Below are 12,554 nucleotides of genomic sequence, written 5' to 3'. Positions count from 1 at the left end.
GAATCTGGTATTTATATTATTTATAAGAATTCTTTCTAAAATAGGCCGTATCTGTGCATTTAAAGAGAGTATTATGAAAAAAGATCATATAAAAGAGAAGGAAATTCTATAAAGGAACCAATTTAGATCTGAAAAATTTTTCACAATATTTCAGTAGGGCCAGATGGGATGTTTTTCCTTGAGTTAATTTTTCTTCAAAACTCTCACTTAACTGAGCACCAAAATCATGTTATTTTGGAACCATGAGGGATCTGAATTATTTTCTACTCCAGATACTTTGTTTTTCAGAGAAGAAAATTGAGGTAGAGTTATGTTTAAGGACTTGCCTAGGAAAATATGGTGATTTATTTATCCTTTTTTCTATATATTTATGCTGAAAAAAAAATAGAAAGATATATATGCATATATTTTGCATCTTCATGGAAGCCAGGATTTCATGTTATACCAGTGAATCTAAACCTGACTACGCATACAAATCACTTGGAGAGGTTTTGCACAACACATAGTCCCAGACCTCACCTCTGGGAATTACTTATTCAATTAGAATCACCCAAGGTGCGAGGTGGGGGCAGGTAACAAATCAGTACCTTTAACCATCAGCTCAGGTGATTCTGATGTTTAGCCAGGTTTGAGAAATAGTTTGTTCAAAAGTCTTCTTCACTTATCCCGTTTCCACAATCCTCATTTTTCTAACTTTATTTTTACATTCAATCTTCACTTCTAGGTCTGAAATGGGTAAACGAGAGTGGTGGGAAGTTGCCTTTTGTAGCACTGGTACCTTTGTGCCTTTTTCTTCTGTTAGGTGAATATTAGCTCCTAGGCTGGCTCTGCTACTAAGGTGTGTGTTCTAAGTTCTGAGAGGGTGAGGTCTGTATTGAGCTTCTCTGTTCCCTTATGCCTCAGCAGGCTTTAAGTTAGGAAAAGGCTAGTTTTAATGTTACTTATGCATCTGGCTCTGTAGAGAATTCCAGGACTGTAAATGCTTCCATACCCATTTCTTCTTTTTGTACTGTGGACAACCCATTATCATGCCATGCCTCTTTCAGATGCTATCTTCTGCCTGAAGGTATTTATGATTCCTTCAATAAGATTTTCCTCCTCTGACTCCCTTGTGGTTCATTATTTGACATCATCATCTGGCCTTAAACTAGCTTTCCTTATCCCTTGGGGTTTTCATTGCAATTGTTTTTGTGATTTTTGAGACATATTGCCCCCTAAAAGAGCTGCTTTTTTTGCTCCCAACATCAGTGTCAGATTATAAATGTCTTTAAGGTGGATATTTCATCTTGGTCACTTTTGTATGCACTTAAGGACATAGCTCAGTGTTTCGTGTTTGTATTTGTTGAATTAGATTGGCTTGTGTCGCAATAAACCCTAACCTAGGTCTCACATTCTTCTGTGTAACATGCTTTTGTTTATTGTATTTCATCCCAAGTGTTACCGGTAATTAAGGTGGGTGAGAGAGTGGAGAGTTTTGGATTATGTTATACATTTTTACTGTGGGAAGAAGTATGCAAACCTTCCCCCAGCTCTTCTTCACTATTGCTAGAGATGGCATTTTTAAAATGATAATATTCTTTTTTTTTTTAAAAAAGCCTTAAAAAAAAAGGATTTACTTATTTATTTGAGAGCGAGAGAGAGCATGCCAATGTATGTGCATGAGTTGTGGGGGAGTAGAGGGAGAGAGAGAATCCACAAGCTGACTCCTTGAGGAGCCAGAAGCCTGATGTGGGGCTTGGTCTCAGGACCCTGAGACTGTGACTTGAGCTGAAACCCAGAGTTGGCCTCTCAACTGACTTAGCCACTCAGGTGCCTCTGAAATGATAATATTCTTAATGTAAACAATTATTACTTGATTGCACAAAACACCCAGTGTGTTTTGCTGATCTAAAATTTGCAACCAGTTCAGTGCCTTCATAGAACAATGAAGACTGGCATCTGATACATGGGCTGAGGATATTTGAACCTTATCAGGTTTTCTTATAGGCTTTATTTATTTTAGTGCATTCCCCTTTAAACCTCCTTGTCTCCTTTTAAAATTAAACTCTGCCCATTTTATGTTTACTGCAGCATTTTTTAGAAGAATAAAGTCTTAGAAATAATCAAAATGTCCAGTAGTAGGTTTGTTAAAAAATATGGCAGAGCCTAACTTTCTAAATCATATGTTGGCAGGATAAGACACTGAAAGAAGCTAACAACATATTTTTTAAGAAAAAAAAAATCAATCAACCAACCAACCAAAAAAAAGAAAAAAAACAAAACAGTTCAAAGAACAGTATCTGCATTATGGTATTCTGATTTTTTTTACATATGGCTTTTTTCTATTTCCTTTATAAATCTATAAAAACCTTTGAATATCACGGACATGGAAACAAGAAGGAAAGAAAAAATTATATACACATATAGAAATGCATTATTAAAGCTAAGAGTTATTATAAAGTTTGAAATCACCAGAATTCTAGTTGGAGATAACTAATTTGACACTGAGGATAGCCTTACAAATAATTCAAAGAATTTTACTGATTTTAATAATGAAAAGTTTTAGGCAAGCCTAACATTAGAAACTACAAATCAGTGAACATCAGTTTGTGAGGAAGCAGTATGACATTTTATATGCTAAAAAAAAAAAAACGCATCTTTTTATGCAACTTGCATAGATACATTAGAATAGTGACCAATAAAAATTAATGTTCTATATTTAAAGTACTCAAATATGAGTTGTTCAGGAACATGAAAAATATTAATTTGTGATTTTACATTATCAAAAGGCTAATATTTAGTTCTTCCATTTCCTTGTTCCTTCTTTGCACTTCCCAATTGGTCTCCCATTAGACCAGGTGCATGGAATTGAATTAAACATTCTCCTCAGTTTGTCCCAATAGCACTATGATCCCTCTGGGCAAAGTCTCATTTTATTTTATTTCTTTTTCTTGTCTTTATTTCTTTTCCCCTTCGTTCCCTCCCCCTTCCTTTGCATAGTTATTCCTTTTAGTATGTTTATTTCATGTCTTACTAATCGATCCTCCATTTGTTTATTAAAGGCCTGTATCCTTGAAATGATGTTACTTTGTGTTTCTTTTTAAAATCTACATAATTCATACCATGTGGTAAGATTGATAGTTTCTTACTGCTTTTACTCAAAATTGTTATGTTTTTGAGATGTTTTTACATTGCCATATGATAATCTATTTCATTATGTCTGACATTGTATAGTGCTCCGGTGTCTTCACAGCCTTCTATTTTATTATCCATTCTAGTAGTTGTGAGCTGCAACTTCTGACACTTTGCTCTGTTCAACCACAAATAACCTTAATCACATCTTCTTGTGGCCCCATGTGAAAAATTGTCTGTCTCTATACCTAGAAATAGGATTGCTGGATAGTATAATGTGTGCAGAATTTGTAGATTAACTGCTACCAGATTTCTGTCCAGAGTACCTTTCTGTTTCCACTCCTAGCAGACATGAGGGAGTGTTATTGTTGTCCTGCATCCTTGTACTTCATAATAGTGTATACATTTCTATTTTTTTTGAAGATTTTATTTATGTATTTATTTGAGAGAGAGAGAAAGAGTACATGTGTATGCAGCAGGAGGAGCAGAGGGGAAGGGACAAGCAGACTCCACGCTGACCATGGAGCCAGACTTGGGGCTTAGTCCCAGGACCCTGAGCTGAAATCAGGAGTAGGACACTTAACCAACTGAGCCACCCCCCCTTTTCTATTTTAAAAAATGTGATGTGTGCTAGGTACCATCATATTTTTGTTTTGGCTAAAATTTCAGAAAAATATTCTAATGACACCTCAGGAATGGTAGGAATTTCAAATCTAGTCCATTTTATTGTCTAATAATTATGTTTCCAAGTGTGTGGACTGTTTTGCAATTTATTGAAGGACACAAAATGTGTTGCATAGTTAAAAAAGCTTGTAGGTTTTGGGGGGATGCCATTTAAAAGTATCTGATCTTATCTCATGACCCCGCCCCTCCACAGGATGTCCTGACATTCTAGACATCAAGACATCCTTATCATAGGTTGGCTGAAAAACACTTCAGCATTTTACCTTTCATTAACCTGAGATTTCAAAAAGTTCCTTCTGTTTTTTTGTTTGCTTTTGTTTGTTTTTTTACATGTGCAAGAAGAGCAATAATATAGGTAGGGAAGATTGCAGTATGTAGATGCTTTCAAATATATATATATTTTTTCTGGGAGGCTCATTAATATTCCTTTACCCAAGCCATCAAATTAGACAATGAAGCAATTAAGAGACATTTTATTGGATGTATTTCACAAGTAGTTTTATTAACACAGGGTCATCTCAGCCAGCAAGAGCACATTACACATGATGGATGTCAGTTTGGTTCCATTTGGCTGAGGGCTCTGCTTCACACGGTGGCTGGGAGAAGTGTTGGAGAGCAGAGGTGCCTCAGTGACGTTACATTCCAAAGGTTAGAGATGTCCAGTGCTCTCCCTGGTTTCCATTAATTACATGCCATGGATCTACCATTTATGACTCTATCTAAAACCTTTTAAGCTCATATAAATTAATGGGTTGTGAAACCTTTGGTTACAATTCACTGTATAAAGTAATGCTTTGATTTATTCCAAAATTACCTGTTTCAGATTTTGAAAGCTGTATTTGTTTGTAAATTTTCCTCCTTACTCCTCCCCTTCCTTCAGGCTTCTTACTTTTTAATCATTTAACTATAGGTTTGAGCCCATTCTCCCATTAACTTTTGTGATAATTTTATTCTTGTGGCTGATTCTGAGTGAGAGACCACATTTACCAACTACATTAAGTCAATCTGTGTGGTTTCTGTGATGAAGCATTTGCGAAGCCATGAATTACAGCCTATAGATAATATTATTCTTTTTGCAGTGACTGAATTTGGTGTTTTAGTCCAGGATCATTGTTGACCATTAGCAAGATAGATTGGCAGAACTCATGAATAGGTTATATATATTTTTTTGTTTGTAAGGTTCCTTTCTCTCTTGGAAATCCATCAACATTTATAGGCATCCTTGCTGGTGTAGGTATCATAATGAGGCTTGTTTGTAAGATTTCATTGGTAGAACAAGGGATCCAAGAATAAGTAAATCCTGCTATCAACCAAGGCCACTTGTCCTTAGAAATTTTCTAGGGCAGAAAATACATGAAAGGTATACTGCCCAATGCTCAGGCAAGCTGGATTCAGCTTGGGCCAGGCCTTAGGAAAACTTCTCCTCTATTCCCAAGACCAGATTTTACCACCAGTTGTAGTTGTGTGGTAAGAAAAGTGGCCAGAATATTCAGGAGCAGGCCTGGAATGGATTTGTGCTCCAACCTCATGGGCTCATAAAGAAAGAAGACACACAAAATGATGTATGTATCCCTTTAAGGCACAGTGACCCTGCGTATTAGCAAGTATGGCCCAACCCCTGTTCTAGAATTGTAGAGCTGGAGAGTAGTGGGGTTGAGGCTGAAGGGGCTTTCTTCCAACCTCACCCATAAGAAGCATTCAGTCATAATTCAGCCATTGTAGAACACATTATAATTTGTGACTTAATGTGCATTATCTTTTTAAAGCCTTTACCCTCTGAAGTATATGAACATTATTATTATTTTATGTATCAGAAAACTGAGAGTCAAAGCAATTATATGTCTTGCCCATGAATTATGCAGTTGATAAGAGGTGCGGTGGTCTTCTGTTATATTATGACCACTCAATATTATAGTCGGGATAGATAGCTTCTGAATATCTAATTTTATTTTCTTTCCAATAAGATAACAGTGCTGTTGTAGAAGTCATTTACAGTTACTCTAAGGGGAGCTTGCATTCTGTCTAAGCAATTTGAAGTTCCAAAAATTTTTTTATCTTCCTATTATATATTTCTGGAGGGTATACATAAAAAATGTGTAAAATTACTATATAGGTATATGGTATCTAAAGCCTGATGATCACCATTTCTAAATCCTACTTTCCTTCAAATTCCGTTAACCATTCAGAGACTACTTTGAGCCTCAGCCATCTGGAGACAGGCTGCTGATAAAGACACTCAACATTTACATGTAAAACAGCTGAGCAAACCAACAAATGTGCCATTCTCATAGACTATGTGGAAGCATTGACTTAGTATGGTTTAGACAACTTCAGATAGAAATACTTTCATTGGAAGGATGGATAATACATTTTAGACATCCTTTATAGTTCATTTTGAAATATTTTTTATTAATTGCTGCATTTTACCACTTCAGATATGTGTTCTGTCCCATATATTCGGTTTAATAAACTTAAAATGAAGAATATGAGTGAAACAATGTAAGAAATAAAAGTAATTTTTAAGAAAGTAGTCAGATTGTAATAATCTGGGATTTTTTTTTTTTTCTTGAAGTGCTTCTGTTAGGACAGGTAATTTTACTATTGAGAGGGTTAAATTAGTGAAGAAAAATTATAGAATTTTTAGAGCTTATTTGAAAAGTTGCTTATTTTTATCTTCTCTTTAGAATTTTCACTGAGGCTTTTGTTGTATTTTTTATTAGGTGGTATTATTATATCAATTTCCAAGACAGTTTTTTAATTTAAGTTGTAATTTATTTTTGATTCCTATTAGAGTTAATTTTTCAAAAATTTTATCTTAATTGCTTGTTGTATTATAGATGCTTTCTTTTTTTAAATGTTTTTCTGTTGGCTATTTGTGGATATTGTGTTTTAGTTTATTGAACCATAGAACCTGACATTTACTAACAGGAGTAAAATGGTTTTTCTTTTCTTTCTTTTTAAGTTTGAAACATTTAGTTAGCTTAATTGCCTTTATCTTAACCTTTTTTTCCTGTTTTTAATATTTTATAGTAGAGACTCTTTAGATTAAAAATAAGTCAATTAAAAAAAACTAGTTGATTTAAAAAGTTCACCTGTCTGTAAAAAATATGAACAGTATTAAAATAGTGTATTATTTTTTGGAGGGCAAGAAAGGTGCCTTTAACTGAGTAATTCTAGTTTCAGTGTAATTCCTTCAAGAGATTTTCATGAGACACTCATGAGCTCTGGAGTTCAGGCTTTGGCAGAAGCAATGGCTTTTCAGTGCTGTCTTACAGGTAGGCTTGGAGGCTTCCTCTGTGAGTCTGGCTCTGAGATTATGGAATTAGAATCTGTCATTTAATTCTGAGATTCTTTTTCTTAATTTACTGTTATAATGACAATGAAAATTTTCTTTTTTTTTAAATAAAAGATAGAAATATTGTAATGCAGATTGGGCAGTCTTTGGCAAACTATTTTCTTTCATTTCTTAGTTTCTAGAGTTCTAGTTGCTTATGTTTAGTGTTATCATAAGATGGACCATGACTCTGTAATTTCTGGCTGTGATATGGCATTAATGTTGAATCCTCTAGATTTTTTGGATTTTGCTATCAACTATACCCTTCCTGTTGTATATTTTCTAGATTGATACAATCAGGGGTAGATGTCCCATGAAGGTAATGAATCTTAATCTTCAGGGGCCCTCACTTGAGTGGATGTCTTCCAAAGCTCTGTACCTAATTTTGTTTTATAATTTTATATTATTTTCTCTAAAAAGAGCCCCTAAGCATGTATGAGCTTTAGGCTCTACCTCATTTGGATTAGCTTCTGGCCGATATGTGAACTCACTGAAAGTGGAAGAAAAACAATAACTAAGATATACTTGAACCTTCAAAAACTTATTCAAGTTATCTAGCAGTGGCACATCTTCTTTTCTAGTGGGAAAAAGGTTCTGAACACTTATGCTAGCCAATAGAACTATGTATCTAATACCAGATGCACAATTGATGATTGTGAAAGCATCAAGAATAGAGTTTTAGAGGCTTATAGTCCTTGATTGAGTTCTGTTTTGTAGATTATCAGACTTTTGGTGATGTTTTCTTAGAAAAACAGGTAATTTCAAACGTTGGGAAATTTTTGTGGCATGTAAAATCTCATTCTTTAATCAATGTTTTATATGTTCCCTTACCCTTGGCAGCAGTGTATGTCTTCCTCAATTTCTCAGCATTATTTTTCTCCCATTAGCCATACCTGCACCATCTTAAGAAATCCTCATAACTGATAAGAATATGGATGCATTATATGTGTAATATGGACTCTTCACACTTCCTTGTGTGTGGGAGGATAAAAAAAGACCATGCAAGATGAAAGCATGCAATATGAACTTAAAACTCTGGAAAAATTTATGATTATTCTGTGACCTTTAACAATGTCTATCAAGACATTAAAACCTCTCTTACTCTTGGCCATAAATGCAGAGAAAGGCAAATAATAATAAAACTCATATTTAGCACACTGTGATTTAGCACTTAAACATTGAGAAAGCATTTCTTTGTTAAAAACTGTTACAAGTCATTTGAATTATACTTGCCTTTTCATAATATAGCATGACATGAAGAGAGCATTTTTTTCCCCTCTTAGATGTTCCTACTCCTTCTTAAGTCTGCATCAACCACAACTCTTTTATTCCTGTACTCTCGCTATTGTGAACTTCTCCTATGGCTTTTTTAACGTGAAACTTTTTTTTTACTGGCATCACTTCCTCTGGGAAACCTTGATCCTCCTTGTCATAATCACTTTACTGGTTTATGTTGATAAGTTCACCTCTCTAAGTTCCTCTGGCTGCATATCTAGAGTCTCTCAAATGACAGCAGTGTTAACATTCCCATAGTTACGTGTTTCATCTATACCTTCATTTATGTTCAATTTGAACATCCCTTCCAGCATTATCATTTTTTATTTCTTTGCGGGACTTTAATCTTTGATGGCTAATTCCTGCTTTTAGTTATCCAGTTTTGTAAAATGTCATGTGGGTTTATTGCTGAGAGCCAAGGAGGCAACACAACTACAGCTTTGAGTCTATGCATGGACTGAGTAACAGATGCACTGTGACCAAGACAGAGTGGCTTTGAAAGAAGTGATGTTATTGGTTACTGTGATGTGTATCTATTATTTACTAGTGATTTGTAGGCTGAGGAGCTAACAGCAAAGTTCATACTTTATGCAGTTATTTACTGTTAATATATTATAAATGAAATTCGAACTGTGCTATTGGAAACTGGTGTTAACTAAACCATAGTAACTAAAATTCATGCCTATAGGAAGTATGTAAATTGATGTCTCTCTCTCTTTCTCTCTCTCTCTATATATATATGTTTGAAATAACTTCTAAACCGAGCTTTTAGCAAAAAGTTTAGGAATCATGATTAAAACATCGTTTCATTAATTTAGTATATTTTGTGGGAGCAACATTTAATTTTATAACTAAATTTGAATACTCAATCAAAAGAGACAGCAACATGGTTTTATGTAAGCATTTGAAAAGCAAACTGAAATATATTGTTTGTTTTTTCCCAGTTTTATGTATGGAGAATTGACTGACAAGAAGACCATTGAGAAAGTCAGACAGACTTTTGACAACTACGAATCAAACTGCTTTGAAGTTCTTCTATACAAGAAAAACAGTATGTATCTAAATTATCAATAAGATTTGTCAACTCTGATTAATACTATGTTTTGGCTAGTGGTAGTTGAGCTACAATGTAGAGAGAATATCAAACTTTGTTCCTTATCTTGCAAAGGCAGGGGGTGCTGATAAAATTAGATAGCAAAACTAATAAATGATTCCACTTATAAAAGCAACCTTTTGAGGAATAGCAGGGCAATATAGACACCCACTAAGCATGGAAGCCAACATGGAGCTCGATCTCATGACCCCTTAGATCACGACCTGAGCTGAAATCAGGAGTCAGACTCAAGCGACTATGCTACCCAGGTAACCCAAAAGCAATTATTATCTTTAGTGGAAATTGATGGTTATTAAATTCTTCCTCATTTAGGGAAGCATTTTAGCTTCAACAGGAAGCACTTGCTCCATTTCAGAGCTAGTTGGATTTTTTACAGCATAATTCATCCTCTCCATCTTACTCAAACATTTATTCACTATAAAATATTTAGAACTGAACTTAGGTTTCTCTTTTTATTAATAGACCATCAAAGGGATAATCACAACCACAGGCATTGCTTTAAAATTAGTGCACTTGGTAATGGGAGCATTGGTCTTTAGTGGTTTTTACCTATGGGATGTCTTATCATTTTATCTTTTTTCTTTTTTTTAAGATTTATTTATTTGAAAGAGAGAGAGAGAGAGAGAGAGCACAAGGACAAGAGGGTGGAGGAAACAGACTCCCTGCTGAACAGGAAGCCCAACACAGGGCTTAATCCTATGACACTGGAATCATGAGCATAGCGGAAGGCAGATGCTTAACTGACTGGGCCACCCCTATCTTTCATTTTAGAATCAAGGCCAAAGAGGTCTTTCTCTTTAGTCATAGCCAAATGTCTGTTGGCTTGTCACCTAGCAAACAATCCATTCTGAATGATCTTCTCTGTCCTTTACCAGAGAAAAGTCAAGCTTGAGACCCTCTGGGTCTCTTTCATGAGCTCCAGATACATACTGATAATTTTTAGTAAGACTTATATGTTAAGACTCCTATCCTTTTCATATAGGGTTGTTATTCTTTTAATGACTTAGATATGTGCCTGGAGTTTAGCAAATAATTTAAGGCTATTCCATATTACTAAAGTCATTACATTCTGAAACTAAGAATAAACAAATCTTTGCCTGATTTTAAAGCAAGAGATCTAAGTTTATAGTTTCTGAGTTTCTCAAAAATAGCTTTGTGGAGATTCTGTTTTCCTTAAATCCTTTAACTCATGTTAATGAAAACTTGCATTTTACATTTCCAGAAGTTTTCTTCCAAGGTAGTATTTTGCATTATTTTAATGTTTTGAAATTTTCTTACTTGCATTGAGTTTTTTCATTAATATGAAGGATAGATATCATTTATGCATTTTAGTGGAGTTCTACTACAATTAAAGGAGCTTTAAAAAAATCTTATAAATTGTTACCTGAAGGTTCTTGAATATCAACTAAAAAAAGTATGTTCTTGTAACTTTTTAAAATGTTAGGTAGAGAAATTCACATGTCTGTAGATAAATGTTTTGGGAATGCCTGAATGCCAAGTCTTCCTAACACTTCCATTAAGTAATTAGGTTAAATAGCATTTTGCAAATGGAGGGATTGATTTAACATGTGTCATCATTGACACTTCAGCTTGTAGGCTCTATTTTTAAGGTCCTTTGCTCTGATTAGCAGAGAACTGTTTCTATTGTTGAGGAGGAAACAGTAGTTCTGGGGTGATGATTTAAATGGATCTTTCTGTCTGCACAAAGGCACACCTGTGATAGCCTGGGCTGCCCCAGATAATCAATGCCAAGGCACTGCCCTGAGTTTCCATCTACAACTGACCTCTCTGCCTAACCCTCTCAGACTTTCTGCTTCCTTGAACCCTCAACCCGGAATATGGATATTATGCCAGCCACTCAGTAAATATAAATACTCTGTCTACTTGGGGAGTCTGGTCCTGTAACTCAACTTGAAAAAAAAATCTACCTTGATATCTGAAAGCAGTTTTAAAAACAGCCCTGACTCTGCTAAAATGTGAAAAGTTACTCTTTTCATAGAAGGCGTGAAACATAACATCATCTCTTTCTGTTCAGATTTTTAACAGAACTTGGAAAATGACTTATTTTTAATGCCCCTTTCTCTGTTTATGATCCTGCTGCCTCAAACTCACTGTGTTGGAACAGCCATCGGCCATGTATCTGCTAGCCTGCGTATCTGGTGATTTGTAAAACTGCATATATCATTCACAGTTCTTTGGTACATTGTGTAGAATAAGGAGCAGAAAACAAAGAACAGGCCTCTCTGGTATATTGTGTGATGGTTTTTGAGATCCTTGTTTCACCCAATGATCATTTTGGAAAGGGCCCTGTTTTCATAAGCCCCAGGGTTGAAAAGGATGTGGTTGTCAGAACGGAAGATTCCATAAACACCTCTTCTAATTCTCTGACTTCTTGAACTTGGTAGTTAAGCCATCTCTTTTTGTCTAGATGACAAATTCCTCGTTGTGGTGATATTATTCTGTGATTTTTTTGGGGGGGGGGGGGCGGCCAAAGGTATGAAGGTTTTTCTAATTTGATTTTCACTGCACCACTAACAGGCTATCAACTCTCACGTAGAGACTATTAATAGCTGCATATTTCACTCCCCAAATCCCAAACCTAACAAAAGCCTTTATGTCTTTAAGAAAGAAAATTTGGAGAGGTTTTACTGCACTATGGCTTGGAAAGAATATAATGGAAAATGTGTCTTTTTGATTCTGATGGAACATTCCTTCAGTGTTTTATCGTTTAATGGATAATTACTCCTTTGAAGGCATTTCTGTGTCTTCAAATATTTATTGTTTGAAATAATGCCAGTTCCTGGTTTGTCCAAATCCAAAGCCTTAAGTGCTCTGAAACTCTGTTTTCTGGAGTCTGCAGGAGCCATTGTTTAAAGAACATAGTGACAGAGTCAGGTCTCCTTCTTTGAGTGAAGAAGATAGGAAGCAGTGGCTGGCTCACAAAGATACCTGAGAATCTCAAGATCTGGGGACACATCTTTTTTTTTTTCCCCCCATAAGATTGCCTTAAAAGCTTCAGGTAGCCCTGTGTAGAGC

General features: G+C 35.2%; 1 protein-coding gene across 1 annotated transcript in view; it reads left to right on the top strand.

The window, feature by feature from the left end:
* Positions 1 to 12,554, top strand: part of KCNH5 (potassium voltage-gated channel subfamily H member 5) — a 273,366-nt gene that overhangs the window by 25,844 nt on the left and 234,968 nt on the right. Inside the window, exon 3 of the mRNA XM_025443239.3 lies at positions 9,349 to 9,455. Within this exon, the coding sequence (XP_025299024.1) occupies positions 9,349 to 9,455 (107 nt within the window). The remainder of the gene's footprint in view (positions 1 to 9,348; positions 9,456 to 12,554) is intronic.

This window comes from Canis lupus, chromosome 8, assembly GCF_003254725.2.
Source record: "Canis lupus dingo isolate Sandy chromosome 8, ASM325472v2, whole genome shotgun sequence".
Lineage (NCBI taxonomy): Eukaryota > Metazoa > Chordata > Mammalia > Carnivora > Canidae > Canis > Canis lupus.
Note: the sequence above shows the minus strand (reverse complement) of the source record. Positions and strands in the feature narration are given on the sequence as shown.